The sequence below is a fragment of the Protomyctophum parallelum genome (genome assembly GCF_964188405.1).
Source record: "Protomyctophum parallelum genome assembly, chromosome: 9".
Classification (NCBI taxonomy): Eukaryota; Metazoa; Chordata; class Actinopteri; order Myctophiformes; family Myctophidae; genus Protomyctophum; species Protomyctophum parallelum.
In genome coordinates, this window is record NC_139706.1 from 25751908 (window position 1) to 25772189 (window position 20282).

The window sequence follows — 20282 nt, forward strand, 5'->3', positions numbered from 1 at the left end:
GAGTCAAAAACCAAGAGAGCAAACTTTGATCACTTGTCATATCATGTCTCAACTTGATTGTTGACTGTCCACTGCATTTTGAAAGTGCATTTGTTTTCCTCTGAGACTATCTGGAATAATCCCACAAACAGAGTGTGTAAAACCAGTGTAATCCTTAACTGAATGGCCACACCTAGGTAAAGTAAGAGCTTTGTGATTGTCACTTTACTTTGAACACAAGGGTTAGTATTAAACAACTCAAAATATGTGTATACACCACCACCATGACAGTACTGGCTCAAACATTAACACAATGAAGTCCATTTATAGACTTCATAGCACAAGCTAACAATGGATAATTGGATAACCTTTCTAGAACCATAATGATAACATCTTTCACAGACAAGACAAGAATCAGACATAGTGGGGTTATAAAACATTGTATGCCAATACTATAGCTGTAAAATTATATGTATTTGTAATGTTGAAAAGGTAGGCTAAATGTTCTACATTCTGTTTAAAAATAGTAAGGAGTGAGAGAAAGATCTGACCTTGTCCTTAGAGTTACATGGGACAATTAAAATGTGCTTAAAGAGTAGTTAACAAGTAGCTGGGTGTATAATACAGTGCAGATCACTATGATCTTAGCTCTCATATGGGGAAAGGTTTATGTAATTACAGTGCCTTTCTCTCCCACTTTGCTGCCTCTCAGCCACCCAATCATTATCCAATTAAAATATGTATTGCAGCCTCCATTATTCGCAGGGACGGATTAAAGCCCACGAGGGCCCATGGGCGGGTAATGTTTTGGGGGGGCCCTATAGCGCGTGTGCGCATCATCTAACACAATCAACGGCCAACACTGTCTGATACAATTACCTCTTCCTCACACTCAAAGGATTGTGTGTGAAATTTGTTTCAGTTAGCAACTTGAGTCTACAATTAGGTATACTACTAGACATTCTTATCTCTCTAGCCAATGCTAATAGAAACAGAATAAGGCCTTTCTTTGACCCTCTCTAGGCCAACATCAGTTGTACTAGTAACCACAGAGACTTGGCATGACAAAGCATTCCTTGTAAACTTAAATGATCACCAAAGTCATCAAATCTATTTTATTCAACTTGCAATATTGCTATATTGTGCATAACGTGTGTATGTTTTGTTTTATTTATGTTATAGTGCAATTATTTGTCAGCATGAAAACCTTCACCTGCAGCTCAACAGTTAGAGAGTGAATGAAGTGGTTAAGGAAAGATAAGATATACCTTTATGGATGCATGGAGAGAAATGCTGGTGTCAGCATAACAGCAGTAAGAGAGAAATACAGGAAAGGGAGTACCTTCTCTGCATTTACAGCTTCACCCAGCTGATACTCTCTAGAGGAGTTAACATAATGTAGTCAATAAATATAAATGTAATATTAATTGAATAACTATTATGTGTAGTAACAGTGAATAACAATAATATGAATATACATATATCACTAATGAATATATGAATGTTGACAGATCTGAGACACTGATATGTCCTTTTGGGTTTATGTGAGAAGGCTATATTAAACTGCTTTTAATAACAGACTGTGAATGATCTACCGGTACAAGCTATGTTATCTGGAGAAAAAATGGAATGTTCCACACACCATATATGTTTTCTCCCCGTCCTCTCTTTATCCAAGCTTTCTCAAGTTGCCAAACAGACAAGAGACAACGTTGTCCGTTTGGTTGAAATGAAGAGGACGGGGAGCAAACATACAGAGCCCCTGCTTAGGTGACATGGGGAATACAATTTATGTTGTGACCTCACCATATTGCAGATATTCAATTTTTTCTTCAGAAAGGAGACGGTTTCATTGGGTTATTCTGTTAATAGCCCGTTTTTCAACACTCAAAAGAACACTTTCATGCTGATAAAAAGCATTGTGTTAAAGTGACATATTTACTGTCAGATAATTGTTCATTAGTTTGAAGTCACATAGTTTGACAGAAATGTGATTTTACGCAACCTCAGAATGTATTAAATATTTGTAATGGTAGGTTAAACTACTTGACTTTGCTCAATCTTACATCCTTGTGTGTAGTACACATTAGAAGAGTAAATGGCTCCATCTTCTGGTATAATGTAGAAGGGGGGGAAATAATTTCAGTCCATTGTGATGCTTTGTACTAGTCATACTCATTAGATGTTTCTAGCAACACTGTGTGAGATTAATATTAATAAAACCAAACAGTCACCAACATAATTATTCATGCTTTTATTTCACACCTTGACTATGTTCCAGTATTAAAACCAGTTCAGTGGCCTTGTGGCTGGAGTATCCATGAGATTGGAAGGTCGGTGTTAAATGCCCTGCCAGTCATACCCATAGACCGTAAAGGGGGTCATACCAAAGCGCATAAATACTGAACAGGACACCGGAGCAATGGGACCCTGACATCACCACAATGACTCCTCCAAACATCAGAAAGCATTCAAAATGCTAACTCTTTAGAGATCACTTAATTTGTGAATGCAGCATTTTGGTGTGTTGAATATTTGGATCTCCCTTTATTTCTTAAAGAAATAAACATGACTACATATGAATCAAACACACTGACCTGCCAAACACACAAGAAAAGATGAAAGTTTCAAGACATCAACTCAATCTTTTAAATCATATTTTTAATGTGAATTATTTGCGATAGCAAAACATGCCATGGTAGCCAAAACTTTTAATTAGTACAATCGAACAAAGTACAAAAAGTACCTATCGATTGAATTCCAAATAAGTTGTTGCTCTCCATAAAACAGCATACAGTACAAACAAAACAAAAAGAGCCACAAAAACAATATTAATGGAAATCCTGCTGAATTAATTTAAGCCTCCCTGACAGTAGAATAGTAATTGCTTGGTACAATCAACTTGTTTTGTGAAAACCCTCAAAACAATTAAAAAAACAAAACACAAGTGTATGGGGTATGGAAACAACTGAGAATGTGTTTAGTCGACCTCCTCAATGGTAGGGCCAGATGATCCTCCTCCTCCTGGGGCAGCACCAGCCCCTGGGAAGCCGCCTGGCATTCCACCTGGCATTCCCCCTGGCATTCCACCAGCACTCTGGTACAGGTTAGTAATGATGGGATTGCACACCTTCTCCAACTCCTTCTGCTGATGCTCAAACTCATCTTTTTCTGCAGACTAAGAACAGGGGGGGGGGGGGATGCATTTAAACCTTAATTTTATACCAGATGACCTAGAACTGTCAGTACATTTGACACAAATTAAGAATCGAGTTCAAATCTAGCAATTGATCTAGATAATTCATACCTGATTGTGATCCAACCAACTGATGACCTCAGTACACTTGTCGAGGATCTTCTTTTTATCCTCATCACTGATCTTGCCCTGCAACTTCTCATCCTCCACAGTGGACTTTAAGTTGAAGGCGTAAGCCTCCAGGCCATTCTTTGCAGAAACCTTGTCTCTCTGCACGTCATCCTCAGCTTTGTACTTATCAGCTTCCTGGACCATGCGTTCAATGTCCTCCTTGCTTAAGCGACCTGGAGAGGAGCAAAACAAAAGGAGCGGATTTGTTAGAATGTTGATAAGGGCATGGTAGAATGCATTAAGAATGCATGCAGTTCTTAGGTATACCTTTGTCGTTGGTTATGGTGATCTTATTCTCCTTGCCAGTGCTCTTATCAGCAGCAGAGACGTTCATGATGCCATTGGCATCAATGTCAAAGGTCACCTCGATCTGCGGAACACCTCGTGGGGCTGGGGGGATTCCAACCAGCTCAAACTTCCCCAAAAGGTTGTTGTCTTTGGTCATCGCCCTTTCACCCTCATATACCTGAGGAAATTCATAGTCCACAATCAAATTGTTTTAGGCATATCGGGCCAATGTTACGTTTTAATTCGATGGTTATTCGCATACATAATCACAATGTACTTAAGACAATGTAATGCACTAGATTTAGGTTATGTCAGGTTTGGTGCAGTTTGAAGCAATGGCACACCTGCGGCACACAAAGTTCACCTAACTTTGCTACTACAGGGAAAACATGCACACAGTATGATACCCTTTGTTTTCTCTTTTTTGCACTTTATTCTATCCCTTTTTTTTGCTGTGTGATGTCATCTATGCTGCTGCATTGTCTGAAGGAAGCCAAACTAAAATAAGTTTTACCCAATATGTACCTGTACACAAGATCCAACAATAAAGTACAACCTTGAACGCAGGTGCCCCTGCATGGCCCTTGGGGGACACACTTGGCCCCTGGTGTTAACAATTGTTACAGCAGACCATGGAACAGTTGTGCAAAGATGTACAAAACGGTGCACCTCACAAGTCCGGAAGTTACACTTGTGACGACAACCCACCGCCCACCAATTAGGTACATTTTAATATAGGATATACTGTGTGACCACCTCCATTCAATACCTGAATGAGCACACCAGGCTGGTTGTCTGAATAGGTGGTGAAGGTCTGAGTCTGCTTGGTAGGGATGGTGGTGTTCCTCTTGATGAGTGCCGTCATGACTCCTCCAGCAGTCTCGATTCCCAATGACAGAGGGGTGACATCTAGCAGCAACAGGTCTTGCACATTCTCTGACTTGTCTCCAGACAAAATGGCGGCCTGTACAGCTGCAAAACATTTTACAATTGAAATCCTCTACTATAGAGATATTAAGATTGTTTCTTATTACAGGTTAAATTATACACAATATAAAATAAATAAAGTAAATGTCATAGTCTGAGCCATACCTGCACCATAGGCAACTGCTTCATCAGGGTTAATGCTCTTATTAAGTTCCTTCCCATTGAAGAAGTCCTGCAGCAGCTTCTGGATCTTGGGGATACGAATGGAGCCTCCCACCAGAACAATCTCATGGATCTGGGCCTTGTCCATCTTTGCATCACGGAGAGACTTCTCCACAGGGTCCAAGGTGCCACGGAACAGGTCAGCATTAAGCTCCTCAAAACGGGCCCTGGTGATGGAGGTGTAGAAGTCGACGCCCTCGTACAGAGAGTCGATCTCAATACTGGCCTGTGTACTGGACGACAAGGTACGCTTTGCCCTCTCACAGGCTGTTCGCAGACGACGCACAGCCCTCTTGTTGTCGCTGATGTCTTTCTTGTACTTGCGCTTGAACTCTGCGATGAAGTGGTTAACCATGCGGTTGTCAAAGTCTTCTCCTCCCAAGTGTGTGTCCCCTGCTGTGGCCTTGACCTCAAAGATTCCATCCTCGATGGTCAGGATGGAGACATCAAATGTTCCGCCACCAAGGTCAAAGATAAGAACATTTTTTTCAACTCCCACCTTCAAGGGAAACATTAAAAATAAAAATCATACAAAGTGAAATGTATTGGAACATAAAGTGCTTCATAAGTTGGACAGGTTGATGGGTCTTGAACATGCCACTACAAAAAGCACATCATGAAAGATTTTGCAGCATATTGCAGTACTGTACCTTTTTGTCCAGCCCATAAGCAATAGCAGCTGCTGTTGGCTCGTTGATGATGCGGAGGACATTGAGTCCAGAAATGGTCCCTGCATCTTTAGTAGCCTGACGCTGAGAGTCATTGAAGTAGGCAGGCACTGTTACCACAGCGTTGGACACAGTCTGTGGAGGAACAGAAATATCAAATTAATGTTGAATATGAACAATGATTGTTCGCAACATAATATGAAGTCACATTTTGCCTTTTTACCCAGTTTGAAACATAACATGTGAGCTGACTGCATGCAAATCATGCAGGGTTTTTTAGATCCGTGTCAAAAATGTAATTTATATTATGGATGGTAAATCTGTAAATAGCACATTAGGATATTTGCTTTTAAACAGGATTACCTGATGAATAAATTTGTATTTTGATTAGTTTCCGATAATTTCCTTGTTTCACCCTTACAGTGTTTTTTTTTTTTTTTTTTTTTTTTGCGGCTTACGCCTTTTATTGATTTTTGAAGGGACAGACAGTAGGCTGACAGGAAACGGGAGAGAGATGGGGGGATGACATGCAGTAAAGGCCGTGTCGGGTCCGGGAGTCGAACCCGCGGCACACTGCGACTGGATTACCAGTCCGGTGCCCAGACCGTTACGCTACGGCCTGGGCCCTTACAGTGGTTTTGTGCATCTTTTTATTTAATTACCTTGCCAAGGTACGCTTCAGCGATTTCCTTCATTTTGACCAGCACCATGGAAGAGATCTCCTCTGGGTAGAAAGCCTTGGTCTCTCCCTTGAACTCCACCTGTACTTTGGGGCGTGTGGAATCATCGACTACTGTAAAAGGCCAGTGTTTCATGTCTGACTGGACAACACCGTCATCAAACCGCCGTCCAATTAGACGCTTTGCATCTGAGGAGTAAAAAAAAAAGAAAAGGAAAACTTTAACAATTTCCACACTTCACTATCCATACATCTTCAACCATACTTATATAAAGGCTAGATGGCTCAAGGCGGAGTCACTGACGTAGTTCACCCGGCGGCCATCTTGCTTCGGGGCTACAGTACAGTATGTTCTATGGCAGCTCAAACAAAGATAGTCATAACTCGCTCAAATCTTGATGGATTTACAAACGGGTTGGTTTAATACAAATGTTATCAACGTGGCTATGATTCAGGATGCTTATCTGCTTAATTTTATTTTTTATAAAAGTGTCATAAAAGCATACAAGTATGCGGATGTCTGAAGTTTATAACAGTTTGAAAGTCGGCTGAAAATTAAGCAAGTTATGGTTATTTAAAAAGTATATGCCCATAGACACAATGTTATGCTGTCCCTCGGTAAGATGGACCCCACACTTCATGAGGAACGAAGATTGCTCGGCAGACAGAAAGCTTTGCCTTCTGGCTCAGCTCTTCACTAATGCCCTTCACTCTGCACTTCACTAATGGCATACTTACCAAATACTGTATTGGTGGGATTCATGGCCACTTGATTTTTGGCTGCATCCCCAATCAGCCTCTCTGTGTCTGTGAATGCAACATAGCTGGGTGTGGTCCTGTTGCCCTGGTCATTGGCGATGATCTCCACCTTGCCATGCTGAAACACCCCTACACAGGAGTAGGTGGTGCCCAGGTCAATGCCAACTGCTGGTCCCTTTGACATGGTTCCTATACTGTTGGGGGGAAAAAGTCGTTTAGGATTGCCAAGTTGTGTCCACTTTACAAAAGTCAATTGTACAAATTCATGATTTCAATTGGAATATAGTGTAGAATTTATTACACAAGAGATGCATATGATTCTACAATTACTTTGTGGGCCTCAAATTGTAAATAGGTTTAAAATTGTCCGATGAGCACCTGTTTCCAACACTTTATTCTGACAAGCTTCACAACTGTCTCATTATTATGGCAACGGCAGTTTAGCGTTACCACAACAGTACATCGGTTTAGTGTTACTGCAACAGTAGGCTACAGCGGTTTAGTGTTACTAGCTACAGTTAGCCCCGAGGTGACAAAGGCAGCCAGGCACATACTGTAGTACTCAACCATCCATGAGGGATGTCAGTATTCTAGAACATCAAGACATTGTATTTTCATTCTAAGCTGGTTACAATTTAGAATAATTTAATACGATGCTGTTCATTATATCAACGGATTATTACAATGCTACATAATGTAGCATTGTAATAATCCGTTGATATAATGAACAGCTCATCATCTGCTAATGTAGCCTACATTAGCAGATGATGAGCTACAGGGGACGGGGAGGAAGTCCTTATTTGGTTTGGTTGAGAAAATGCTGGAACATTCTGCTCAGCTAGTGCTCAACGCATCATCGAGACACGAGAGTGACACACATTTCTAAATTGAAGACGTTTTAACATGTAAAATGACAAACCTCCGACCTCGACGATTTTACTCAGTAAAACAATCTACTAAAAACAGACCAGTTTGGAATTTCACCCTCCGAGGTTCCAACGGAGCCTGGCCCAAATTAAAATGCTGGCCTAAAATACTTCAGATTTGCATTATCAGATTGCACTTCATTGCTAAAACAGGCCTAATCCATCCGCATTCCGCAGTATTTACAGGCAACGTGAGTAATGAAAAACGAACTAGGCTAAATTTACAATAAATCATGTTTGGCAACTCGTTCATATTGGTCTTGGAGACAAGATAACGTAAAAACAAGTAACTTACGGTTATACCGGATCGACGTGTGGATTCTGGAAGTGTTCTTTATGGTGATAAAGATCTGTTAAACCGGCGGTTTTGACGCAGGCAGCTTGAGCTTAGCTTCCTGTGAAAAACTGAAAATCCCTCTCCGGTTCCGAATAGATATCTATTATCTGGACGGATGGCTCCGCCTCCTCCTCTCACGAAACTGCCCTGGAATGTTCTGGATCAAGCCAGTGTTGCCAGATTGTTCGAGGCTGCAGTTGGGTGCCCCTCAGATTGAGTGAGATAAATAAGCAACTATGTCTATGAAAATTATAGTCTCTCGAGACAGAAAATTCAAAGGAAAAGAGGGCGCTGTTTCGCCTTTATTTGCCGATAGGTTCTCAGATTGATGGAAACAAGCCCAAAAGAATCGAGCCCTTCGCACTTTACCTTAGCATGTACTACGCAGAGTGTAGATGTAGCCTGCTACATCTTATAACTCTATTATATGGCCAATGGCCTAGTAGGGGTCAGCAACCTTTTTGACATGAAGTGCCTTGTTTTTATTTTCTTGATAGTCAGTGTGCCATGTCAACATTATGTTGTTTATTGTTTATTGATCCCCATTAGCTTTTGCCTTGACAAAAGCTAGCCTTCCTGGGGTCCGACACAGACAAACATTTAACATAGGCAATACTTACAATTATTTACAAACACTAACTAAAAATAAAACATAGTAAAATAAAATGTAAAATAAGAAATACAAAATAAAAAACATAGGAGAAATAAAAAACAAAGAAAATAAACAAAGAATTATGACACCACATAAAAAATAAAAACAGTTAGATGACTCCGTCCCCAATCACACTCAGTTCAGTTTGAATAAATGTACAATTATGTACAGGATACATGATGTGCATGCATTTGAGAGAGCTTTATTTTATTTTATTTTAAAAAGAAAAATCCTCTCTCTCACTGTCTCACACTTATGCCAGTGTGCCAGTAGTGCACCCTTCACTGTGCCACCCGTGCCTATAAGGTTGCCTTATACCCCTGGCCTACACAATACATGTATTCAAGGATTCAAATAGCCTATAGGCTATTTGAAAATAGCTGATCTACATGCAACCTGCCTTGCACTAAGCATTTGGGGTTTATTTAATTTTAAGACCTACCTGTAATGATTTTTATTTTGTGAAGAATCTGACTGAATCTGAATCTCTGATATTTAAAACGTTATTATTTGACCAATGAGCAAGAGTGTGCGCAGTGCACGTCTTCTGTGTGGTGGGCGTGCATTCCATGCAACTGCACTTTGGCTCCCACGTCAATATTTAACACTTAAGTTAAACATTGTACGGTCATCATTGCCATTTGCCAGCTTCGCCAGCTAGGTAGCAGTTATGGAAATTATGGATCCTACAGTAAATGGGAATGACAGTTCATCTGTCAAATCAAGTATTTGTGGAGGTTGTTTGAGACAAATTCGTCAAAAGATTCCTGTTGGTGCCAAGACAGAATTAATTGAACTTGCAAAATTGGCCTGTCCAGCGGTAAGTAGAATAGACCGAAAACGACTTATTATTATTATTATTATTATTATTATCATTATTATTACCGCTCGGTTGTTTTGTAGTCGACAGGCAGGAACAACAAACACCAACTTCCTTTTCCCCAAACCGGAAGAATAACAATAAAAGCTCTCGTAGCCTGCAGCTTTTATGAGGAGGGAAAAGGAAGTTCGGGTTAGTTGTTCCTGCCTCTCGACTACAAAACAATACTACAACATGACGTAACGATATCATCCGCTCCCGGCCGGATCATATACCGAAATGAAATGATGCCCAGGCATTATAGAAAAATGGGGGGGGGGGGGGGGGGGGGAATGGCACATGATTTACTGTGATTTTTGTTGTTGAAATGGAACACTGCAATGTATGGAGAAAAAAACAAAAAAACAGTACAATAATGATGTAAATGTTTATGTTCACTCTCCTCCCAGTTCTGTACAACTATATGAATGAGTGTGCTTACCAAACGTATTTAAAGGGGGGGTTACAAAAGTAATTTTATTGTCCTAATACAGTCACAGTGGGCACTCTAAAATGGCCAATAGAAAATGCAGAGTTAATATTAAAAACGCCCTAAGCCTAAAATCCTAAATAAAACTAACTAACTAAAATCTTAACCAAATAAAACAATCAATAACTATTAAAATGTCCTTATATCAGTACTGTGCAAATGGCAATGTGCAAACAAGCAGGGTGCAAAGCATGATCTATGATGGTGTGATTTTTTACAAAAGAAAATCATGCCCTTCCTTTAATTACAATAATATACACTGACTGACCTGTGATCTGCATGCATGAAACTAACCGATTTACTATAGGCATATAGCCGGTCTATATTGAAAGTGCAAGATATGGGCTCTGAAGAAGCAGATCAAGCTAATTGTCTTTTCTCATTAAGTTTATGGCCCAGCTTATGATGTTTTCTGTGAGTTTCGTCAGTACTGTGTTCTGTGGCCATTTGGGGAAGACAGAGCTGGCAGGAGTGAGTCTGGCTATAGCTGTAAGTAGTACTGTTAACCTTCTTAAGATTATTATTTCAAGAGATATTCAATTCAATTTCATTCAACCCGTTATTTGTCACATGCAGCTCTTAAAAACACTTTCAAAAATGTGTTTTGGACAGCTTCATGGATTGTGTGCACAGCACATAAAAACTAGATATCCTACACAACTGAGACTTATATATCTGCTCAATGGCCAGGTGGCTATATTGTTTATAAATTAACAATTGAAAATAACCATTGCTTCCTTTCACCAGGTTATTAATGTTACAGGTGTATCGATTGGAGTTGGTTTAGCATTAGCATGTGATACATTAATATCTCAGGTAAGAACACTCACTTCTATACACACACACACTCACACACACTCGCACACACACGCACGCATGCACACACGCACACACACATACATCATATTTTATCCTGTTTATAATGTATTTGCTCTGTGCACAATTCCTTGCGCCCGGTTACTGTTAGTGTACCATTGTTGGAGATTTGTATACGTTTCTTGAGGTATGTCATGGATGTATTTGGCTGTTGTGTAATTTGACATATATACGATGTAGCATTGAAGTGTAATTTTGTTTCTGACTCTTGACCAGTTCCCACTTGCAAAAGAGACTCAGTCTCAATGTGTTTTTACTGGTTAAATAAATGTTAACTAAAATAAAATAAAATAAATAAAAATAAACACACACACACATCACACACACACACACACACACACACACACACACACACACACACACACACACACACACACACACACACACACACACACACACACACACACACACACACACACACACACACACGATCATCAGGTATTATATAACTTTTCCCAAAAAGTGTACAGTATTTGTTAAAATCATGCTTTTATGTGGACACGCCCACCAGTTCAATAAGTATGCCTGGTTTGCCTGGTGAGTGGTGATGGGTGGTAATCCACCTGAACTGAAGCTGCACCCATTTAGTTGTATGATAAAGGGGGAGGGGTTAAGGGAGGGGCTGATAGTGTGATGTCAATATATTACTGTTTATTTCATTGGCCCGTTTGACTGTCAATGGTTCAGCCTCCAGGAAGAAACCCTAAATACAAAGTTAATACACCATTGCACATAAAAACGACTCCAGGGTGTCAAATGAAGTACTGTCACCTCATAGACACATGAAAAACTGGAAAAATACAAGAATTGTGGCACACAAAAGTTTCTATGAGTTGTTATTTTTTCTATTCTATTTTTCTGTGCCTGTAGACCTATGGGAGTGGAAATCTCCTGAGAGTTGGTGTCATTCTGCAGAAGGCTATCCTGATTCTGATGCTGGCATGTTTTCCTTGCTGGGCTGTCCTAATAAATACAGAGTCTATTCTCTTGGCTGTCAAACAGACTCCAGAAGTGGCAAGGTCAGCCTTGTAGAGATATTGATATACTCCAGCTGAAGTTTACTTAGGTTTTTAATATAACATTGTGTTTTTATGTATGATGTGCCTTATATTATACTAGATTGGTCATGACTCCTGACAGGCTTTGTCTTTCTTAGGGTGTCTCAGATGTATGTGAAGATCTTTATGCCAGCACTACCTGTGAGTATCCTTGCATGTGTGCTAACAGAAAGTATCGCAGTAGACCTGAGCAACAATATTTACACAATTATATTTTTGAGGCGTGCTATTCCCTTCTTTGTCCAGCTTTTGGTGTGTGTACAGTGTGCACAAACTTTGTCCTACACAAACATTAAAATGCCATTGACAATAAATGACAATGAATTTTGAGTTTTTGTGTAAGCACAAACATTGTGTAACACAAACATTGATGACGAAGGTGAAGACTCAAATTGTGATTGGCCGGAATGAGATGATGTATGATGATGTATGATGATAAGAGCGCTCCTCACTTCACACGGATGTGATGTTTTGATAAATAATCATCCATAATGTCTAAATAATAACTAAGTAGGTAAAGGCAAATAATATAATAGCCAAAACATCCAGATATGTTCAGAAAGTCTAGTCTCATATCATTATATGATAAGAAATATCAACATATTGCCCAACCCTACTGCATGTCACAGCAGACACATTTTTTCCTCCCTGCAATACAAATGTACCTTTGGGTACAATAAAGTTGACCTTGAGCACACACCCAGTTAAACAAGTGCATTTATTATTGAGACTTTTTACAGGCCACATTTCTTTATGCCCTGGAGACAAAATATCTACAGAATCAGGTAAGTAGTTACTGTATATCATTCTGTATATTAAAATGCACTCACTGGTTTTAAGCTTTACATAATGTAATTCATGATTAAGGTTGACAAAATCTCTGTACATCCAGATACCAGAAAGAAGATCCTATTGTATACCATGTGATGTGATGATGTGATATACATGAACACTGAACAGCCTAGAACTGTTCAATTCAATCCAACAACTCTTGTCTGAACATTCAGGCTAATTTGAAGACCCTGATTTAAAGGAATACTTTGGATTTGGCTGTGTACGTTTTGCTCTGTCCAGGGTATTGGGATATTGGTTCAACTGAGTTGTATATCCCTTTTTTCAGGGCATCATATGGCCAGAGGTTATCACAGGAGTTGTAGTTAATCTTATGAATGCTCTCATCAATTACATATTTCTATATGAACTCAATCTGGGAGTAGTGTGAGTATCACTTTGTACATGATCACCACTCTCGTATCTTTCCTCATATTTATTGGTGATGGCTACGCCTACTTAATGTTATGAAATATCATTAACAGAGGGTCTGCTGTTGCCAACACTATCTCCCAGTTCTCCTTGGCATTATTACTATATGCATATATTATATGGAAGGGACTTCATAAAACCACCTGGGATGGTAAGTACCACATTTGCAGAGTGGCATGATTTTAGTACTACATTAATAACAGGGTTACATCTTTAATATTAGATGTATTGTCAATTCTATTGTACTATTATAAGAAGACACCTCACTCATGGTACCACCTCATGCCATGGTACCATGCCACCACAAAGCCAAAACAAACTGGTCAGACTACTGCATGGCATTAATCCTAGCACTCACCTTACCCCTGTTCACTTTGATAGTTTGGAATGGCTTAGGGTACACAATAGACTAGTACAGTGGCTTGTATAATACATATAGCTGAGCTACATTTTATTATTGTCTCCACCAGGCTGTGTAGACTACAGTTTTCACTCCTGTCCATCTGTTCATCTGTCTGTCTTTCTGTGTGTCTGTGTGTGTGCAGCTAATATGTGCTATCAGTGTGAAACTGTGCATGCACACTTGGTGTGCTCTTTGTTCGATGTACACATACACCAAAACGCTTTGGCCAAAATAGCCGATCTACAAGCTCACAACGTGTTGGGTTGTGAGCTTGGGGATTGGCGATTGTTCCTCCAGAATAGGGATGCCTCAATAACCTCAAGTGGTTAATAAATAAACTAATTGACTAATTGATTATCTAGGCTGGTCTAAAGAGTGCCTGCAGGACTGGGGAGCATTCATCCGCCTGGCCATTCCCAGCATGCTCATGCTGTGTGTAGAATGGTGGACTTATGAGATTGGAGGCCTTCTGGCAGGTAAGAAAGCAGGACATCTTATTATGTTTCTAAAAATGTATTGGTGCAGATACGTGGTCTTATATTCCTACTCTTGTTCAGGCCTAATTAGCGAGGTGGAACTCGGAGCTCAGTCAGTTGTGTTCCAACTGGCAAATGCTGCATATGTGGTGAGTTATTACATGAACAAGTACATAAATCCATCTGTTATGGACAGCATCTACAACACATTCTAGACTCATGAAATAAAATGAACCATATGTTTATGTATGTAATGCAATTGTAAGTTAATGCAAGGTTCTTGTTTGTAGTTTCCTCTAGGGTTCAGTGTGGCAGGCAGTGTAAGGGTAGGCAATGCCCTGGGGGCAGGAAATACAGAGCAGGCCAAGCTATCTGCCAAAATGACATTACTCTGTGCAGGTTATTACACATTCAGTTTAGTTATCATATTCAAATTTTGTTGTGAACAACATTATGTGAAAATCATTATTTACTTCTTTGGAAGAGAATTGATATATTTTTTTGTAATGAAGCTCTTTTTTATTACAGATTAATTTAACAATGATTTGATGATATTAATTACTTGATTATAACAATTGGTCTTTACAGTCCTGGCAGGATTATATGTAGGCCTAATTGTGCGACTCCATTATCTCATGCCCAGGGTCAATCTCTGTGTGCTTATCAGTATTCTTTGGGAGTCTGAAGGACCATATCGCCTATGTCTTTACATATGATGAGTGAGTATTGAGTAATGTTGTGTGCCCATTGCAGGCATATTATGATTTCTGCTTACCCTTGACCCAGAATAAACCTACTGAAAACAGTGCAGTCTTAGTGTGTTTGAATTACATTGACAGTGACTGACTGTACGATAGAAAATTGTGAACTGTCTTCCTTTACATATTAACTTCAATCAAGTGATCGTGGCGAGTGGCCTTTGCACTGTACAATACCTGTAATCTAACCAAGGTTTGACTTTTAACAGTTTTTGTGATGATTTTTGTTTTTAGTATTACACTGTTGACATCAAGTGATAAATCACTCAACACTCAAATGCATCAACTATAGGTAAAGTTTGGCATGTCCACTGCATCACAGGAGCAGGACAATGGCAACAGAAGTAGAAAGGAAGGCACTGGAGCAACCTACAGTAGCTCTGGTCCATATCCTAATGCACTTTGCTGCCGTTGCATTTAGGCTATGGGACTGTTCTCTTCCTGCCGTCGCATGAAATGCAGACCAGTCTCTCTGTAGCGAAAATATTAAGAACGTTTTACCTACTCACCACCAATACAAAGGCGGCTTGTGTAATTAGAAAGCGTACTTTTCTTTGCGCACTCTGAGACCCCCACCACACAGAGAAAGGGATTTATTTTCATTGGAAAAGATCTTGTCTATGAGGTTTTCTCTTGGCAATATCGGGGTTTTTTTTTATTTATTTATTCAGCACAGTATAAAAACAATACAGTGAACATACAAATATAAGAAGGGTAAAGTGCTAGGCTGAGGAAAAAATAGCCCAAGGGGCTTATAGGAGGCCTTATGTAAAACACAATGAAACATTGTGCAAGAAATATAGAATATCCAGAATACATGATTGCAGTATAAAAAACTAAAAGTATATTTTCTTCCAGTGGAAAAACCAAAAAGTCTACATTGTGTACGTGCGGTGGGGGGCTCAGTGCTGTTCTGCATTTCAGAGAGGCAGGAAGAGAACAGTCCCATAAACCTAAATGCAACGGCAGCAAATGCATGCTATGGACCAGAGCTAGGAGTAACCTTTGATGAAGATGTAACAAAACATCCCATCCCCTTGTACATCTCCTTGCACCTTAATACAAACTAAGTTAATCCGTGTTGCTCCAGTGCCTTCCTCACGTGTGTGCGTGCGTGACAGCGTGCATGTATAAAATAGTGATGTGTCTATATATATATATATATATATATATAGAGAGAGAGAGAGAGAGAGAGAGAGAGAGAGAGAGAGAGAGAGAGAGACACACACACACACACACACACACACACACACACACACACAGAGAGAGAGAGAGAGAGTACTGTATTGTATTGTATGTTCATCTATTTTCTTTTCTAAAGTTAAAGTTGTCAGAGTCTGTCTGGACAAAGATAAGTGGAAGAGAAAGAAATAGAGAGGAAGGTAGAGAGCGAGGGACGATGTGTGTGACATCAGACAAGATCTCTATCAGCAAGAGAGAGACATATGGATAGGAGGAGAGAGAGACAGAGGGACAGAGGAATAGAGATAGGAGGAGAGAGAGACAGAGGGACAGAGGAATAGAGATAGGAGGAGAGAGACAGGGACAGAGGAATAGGGAGAGGAGGAGATAGGGACAGAGGAATAGAGATAGGAGGAGAGAGAGACAGAGGGACAGAGGAATAGAGATAGAAGGAGAGAGAGACAGAGGGACAGAGGAATAGGGAGAGGAGGAGAGAGACAGAGGGACAGAGGAATAGGGAGAGGAGGAGAGAGAGACAGAGGGACAGAGGAATAGGGAGAGGAGGAGAGAGGGACAGAGGAATAGAGATAGGAGGAGAGAGAGACAGAGGGACAGAGGAATAAGGAGAGGAGGAGAGAGAGACAGAGGGACAGAGGAATAGGGAAAGGAGGAGAGAGGGACAGAGGAATAGAGATAGGAGGAGAGAGAGACAGAGGGACAGAGGAATAGGGAGAGGAGGAGAGAGAGACAGAGGGACAGAGGAATAGGGAGAGGAGAGAGAGACAGAGGAATAGGGAGAGGAGGAGAGAGACAGAGGGACAGAGGAATAGGGAGAGGAGAGAGATAGACAGAGGAATAGGGAGAGGAGGAGAGAGAGACAGAGGGACAGAGGAATAGGGAGAGGAGGAGAGAGAGACAGAGGGACAGAGGAATAGGGAGAGGAGGAGAGAGAGACAGAGGGACAGAGGAATAGGGAGAGGAGGAGAGAGAGACAGAGGGACAGAGGAATAGGGAGAGGAGAGAGAGACAGAGGAATAGGGAGAGGAGGAGAGAGAGACAGAGGGACAGAGGAATAGGGAGAGGAGGAGAGAGAGACAGAGGGACAGAGGAATAGGGAGAGGAGAGAGAGACAGAGGAATAGGGAGAGGAGGAGAGAGAGAGTGGGGGTCTAAGAATTCAGCCAATATTGGGTACTGATGCTGATCGAGGTGTAGCTCTGTTAACATCGGCTGAATCAGTGATTTCCTTTGTGTGTACAATATATTAATAATAATAATAATAATACTGCCTATATACAGCAGCATGTACCGGTATGTTATTTTGATCTAACAGTCTGTCAGGTTTAAAATGGAATTTCCTTTTTCTTTTCCAACAGACAAATTAGAGAACGAGTTGCTGAAGTTATGGCTTTCTACGCACCATTCCTCCTGATAGATGCAATATCAGTAAGTATCTCTTGCCACTGTATTTCACCTTGACAACATGATACAGACTACAGTGCCTGTGAACTACTTGTAATCATGTAAACATTTCTAATGGCTTATACTGTCAGTAAGAATACAAGACACCATTTTGACTGGAAGTCCAGGCAGTCCAGCCATGTCTTTGTTCTGTTGGCTTGTCTAGTGTGCCATGTCAGGTGTTATCAGAGGAGCTGGGAAGCAGAAGATTGGAGCCATCTTTAACGTGATTGGTTATTATGGTGTGGCCTTTCCTATTGGCGTGCCTCTAATGTTTGCTGCCAAATTAGGAATCAAAGGTAAGAAGAAGTAGGGCTTATCTGATTCATTTTGATGAATTAATTACAGAAACAAATTACGAGATTTAACGAGCACCACAGCACCTTTTTCACTGGACAAATTTCAGGCATATCGATGATACCAGTGCACCAACCAACAAATATTGGCGAGATATCTTCAATAGTTGACTGGCATAGATAAATCATTGATCCAATATTTTCCCCTCACTGACTTACATTGCACGCACGGAGGTCTTATAGACACACTTTTAGCACACAAATTATTTAAATGAATGTAAACAAAGTGTATTCTACTTCTACTAATTTATAAAATTACAAACGGTATAGCATTTTGTTATTTTTTTTTAATCTCTTACAATGACTGGTAAAGGGACTGTTTATTAAATGTTCCATAACAAACAAGGTGATTAAATCACAGAAGCATATACGTACCTTCCTGTATTTTCATGTTACTGCTGTTTTGCTGTATTTGTACTTTATTATTTTCCTGTCGTTTCTTATTATTGCTGTTTTGCTTTAATTACTTACTAGTTTCAATAGTTATAGCAAGATAATTTTCACATTATAAGATTTTTTTACGTCATTACGAGTTTACGACATACAAACACATTTCACGTTATTACGTGAAATGTTTCACATTATAACAATATTCTTTATTTCCCTTGCATGGCAGCAATATACATCCGTATTTTAGACCTGTTCATAATGAAATTTAAATCAGTATGGAGGCTATTTTGGCAGTTTAATTATGCGTACATTGGTATACCATTTTTTGTATTTATCATTATTAGGTCACTGCTCTTTTAGAAAGGCATTAAATGGCCCAGGCCGTAGCGTAACGGTCTGGGCACCGGACTGGTAATCCAGTCGCAGTGTGCCGCGGGTTCCGCTCCCGGACCCGACACGGCCTTTACTGCATGTCATCCCCCCATCTCTCTCCCGTTTCCTGTCAGCCTACTGTCTGTCCCTTCAAAAATCAATAAAAGGCGTAAGCCGCAAAAAAAAAAATCTTAAAAAAAAAAAAAAGAAAGGCATTAAATGGCCTTTGTGCCTCTCTAGGTCTGTGGACAGGTATGTTTACCGGCGTTTTCTTTCAGTCCACCGGCCTAATGGTTTATCTGACCAAAATGAACTGGAAGAAAGCCACGACAGAGGTGAGTAGGCAGATTTATAATTGTCTGATTGTCAAATTGTCTTGATCTAACCTTTCTGGGAATTTAATAAGAAATTTCCTCCCAGGCACTAATGAGAGCCGGAGTGCATGGGAGCCCTACAGACATGCAGGGTAAGAGACATTCTCAAGATTTAATATTTACCTTACTCCACCTGTCATCATGTCTGTGTGAGAGATCTGTGGGCTAAAGCATTGGTTCCCAACCTTTTTATACTAAAGTATACACCACATATGAAAATATTTGGCTTTCCATGTACCACCATACTAACTGATGTTAAAATATAGAAGCGTATACCTGCCCTTTTTGTTCCATTCCTAAACTGTCTAATCACTAATCAGCACAACTGATGATATTTTGAATGTGATTAATCCGCTCTCAAATCTTCTATTAACGGTGTGCTGTCATGCCCATTTCAGCACGGCTGGATAGCCTATTACAACCAATTGTTTGGTCAGAAGAACTACCTGTAGTAATATAAATATTTCATTCCACTTTTGCCTTTTTTCGGCGACACTGTAGTCTGTACCACCAGAGGGGGGCTCAAGTACCACCAGTGGTACACGTACCAGTGGTTGGGAATGGGAACCTCTGGGCTAAAGAGTCTTTGCTCATGTTCTGAAAGTCCAAGAGTAGAACATTTGAGTAGAAATCCTTCTCAATTATTTGAAAAGGATCTACTGAACATGTATGACTTATATCTAACTGACATGTCTCCCCTGCAGGGAGTAATTTGGAAGATACGGGGCCCTGCGAGGGACACACAGATACACAGGAACTGGCTGATGTTGGGAACAGATCAGCTGTCATAACAGTGATGGACTACAGAGCTCTGGTGTTGCGTAGGGGTCTGGCCCTGGCTGGGATGCTCTTCATTTTGGCTGCTGGAATCATCACCAACATAGTAGTCTAACTTGATTAGATGAGCATAGATACGATACAGTTGTTCTCAGCTAGAACCACTGAAGTCAGGAGAGTGCATCAGCGGCACAGACTGTGATGCAAACGGTTGCTGCAGCCTGCATGTGACTGTGACCAGCCAACAGAGTACATCTACAGAGCAGAGAGCCTTGGGAAAGGCTTTATCACCAATCTTTTGTTTATTATCATTATAAAACAATTAATTTGTTACTGTTTAGTAACACAATATCATATCACTCTTGTATTGAGCCACATTCTCTC

The 20282-nt window shown here is 40.3% G+C and overlaps 2 protein-coding genes across 2 annotated transcripts; one reads left to right on the forward strand and one right to left on the reverse strand.

Moving 5' to 3' along the window:
* Window positions 1-2619: 2619 nt before the first annotated feature.
* LOC310864784 (heat shock cognate 70 kDa protein-like) lies at window positions 2620-8263 on the reverse strand. Its single transcript, XM_083773559.1, has 9 exons — window positions 8111-8263; window positions 6869-7083; window positions 6114-6319; window positions 5434-5586; window positions 4727-5282; window positions 4404-4606; window positions 3614-3812; window positions 3287-3519; window positions 2620-3157 (listed from the first exon to the last, which is right to left on the reverse strand). Exons 2-9 carry the CDS (start codon window positions 7071-7073, stop codon window positions 2960-2962), a joined length of 1953 nt encoding a protein of 650 aa, XP_083629685.1. The 5' UTR covers window positions 7074-7083; window positions 8111-8263; the 3' UTR covers window positions 2620-2959.
* A 2280-nt stretch (window positions 8264-10543) lies between these two features.
* Window positions 10544-20013, forward strand: LOC310864500 (multidrug and toxin extrusion protein 1-like; the record flags this gene model as incomplete). The annotated part of the gene is made up of 16 exons (XM_083773188.1): window positions 10544-10642; window positions 10901-10969; window positions 11900-12048; window positions 12186-12228; window positions 12828-12872; window positions 13208-13305; window positions 13404-13501; window positions 14116-14229; window positions 14311-14378; window positions 14520-14628; window positions 14873-14948; window positions 17545-17614; window positions 17796-17928; window positions 18988-19082; window positions 19520-19553; window positions 19826-20013. 16 exons carry the CDS (start codon window positions 10544-10546, stop codon window positions 20011-20013), a joined length of 1488 nt encoding a protein of 495 aa, XP_083629314.1.
* Window positions 20014-20282: the final 269 nt, after the last annotated feature.

Bases quoted from the DNA above. Each gene is read 5' to 3' on its own strand.
- LOC310864784 (XM_083773559.1), bottom strand. From the start codon at position 7,073: ATGTCAAAGGGACCAGCAGTTGGCATTGACCTGGGCACCACCTACTCC. The intron at 3,813-4,403 runs GTATTGAATGGA...GAATTTCCTCAG, and splicing joins AGCCTGGTGTGCTCATTCAG to GTATATGAGGGTGAAAGGGC. The intron at 3,520-3,613 runs GTATACCTAAGA...GCTCCTCTCCAG, and splicing joins CACCATAACCAACGACAAAG to GTCGCTTAAGCAAGGAGGAC.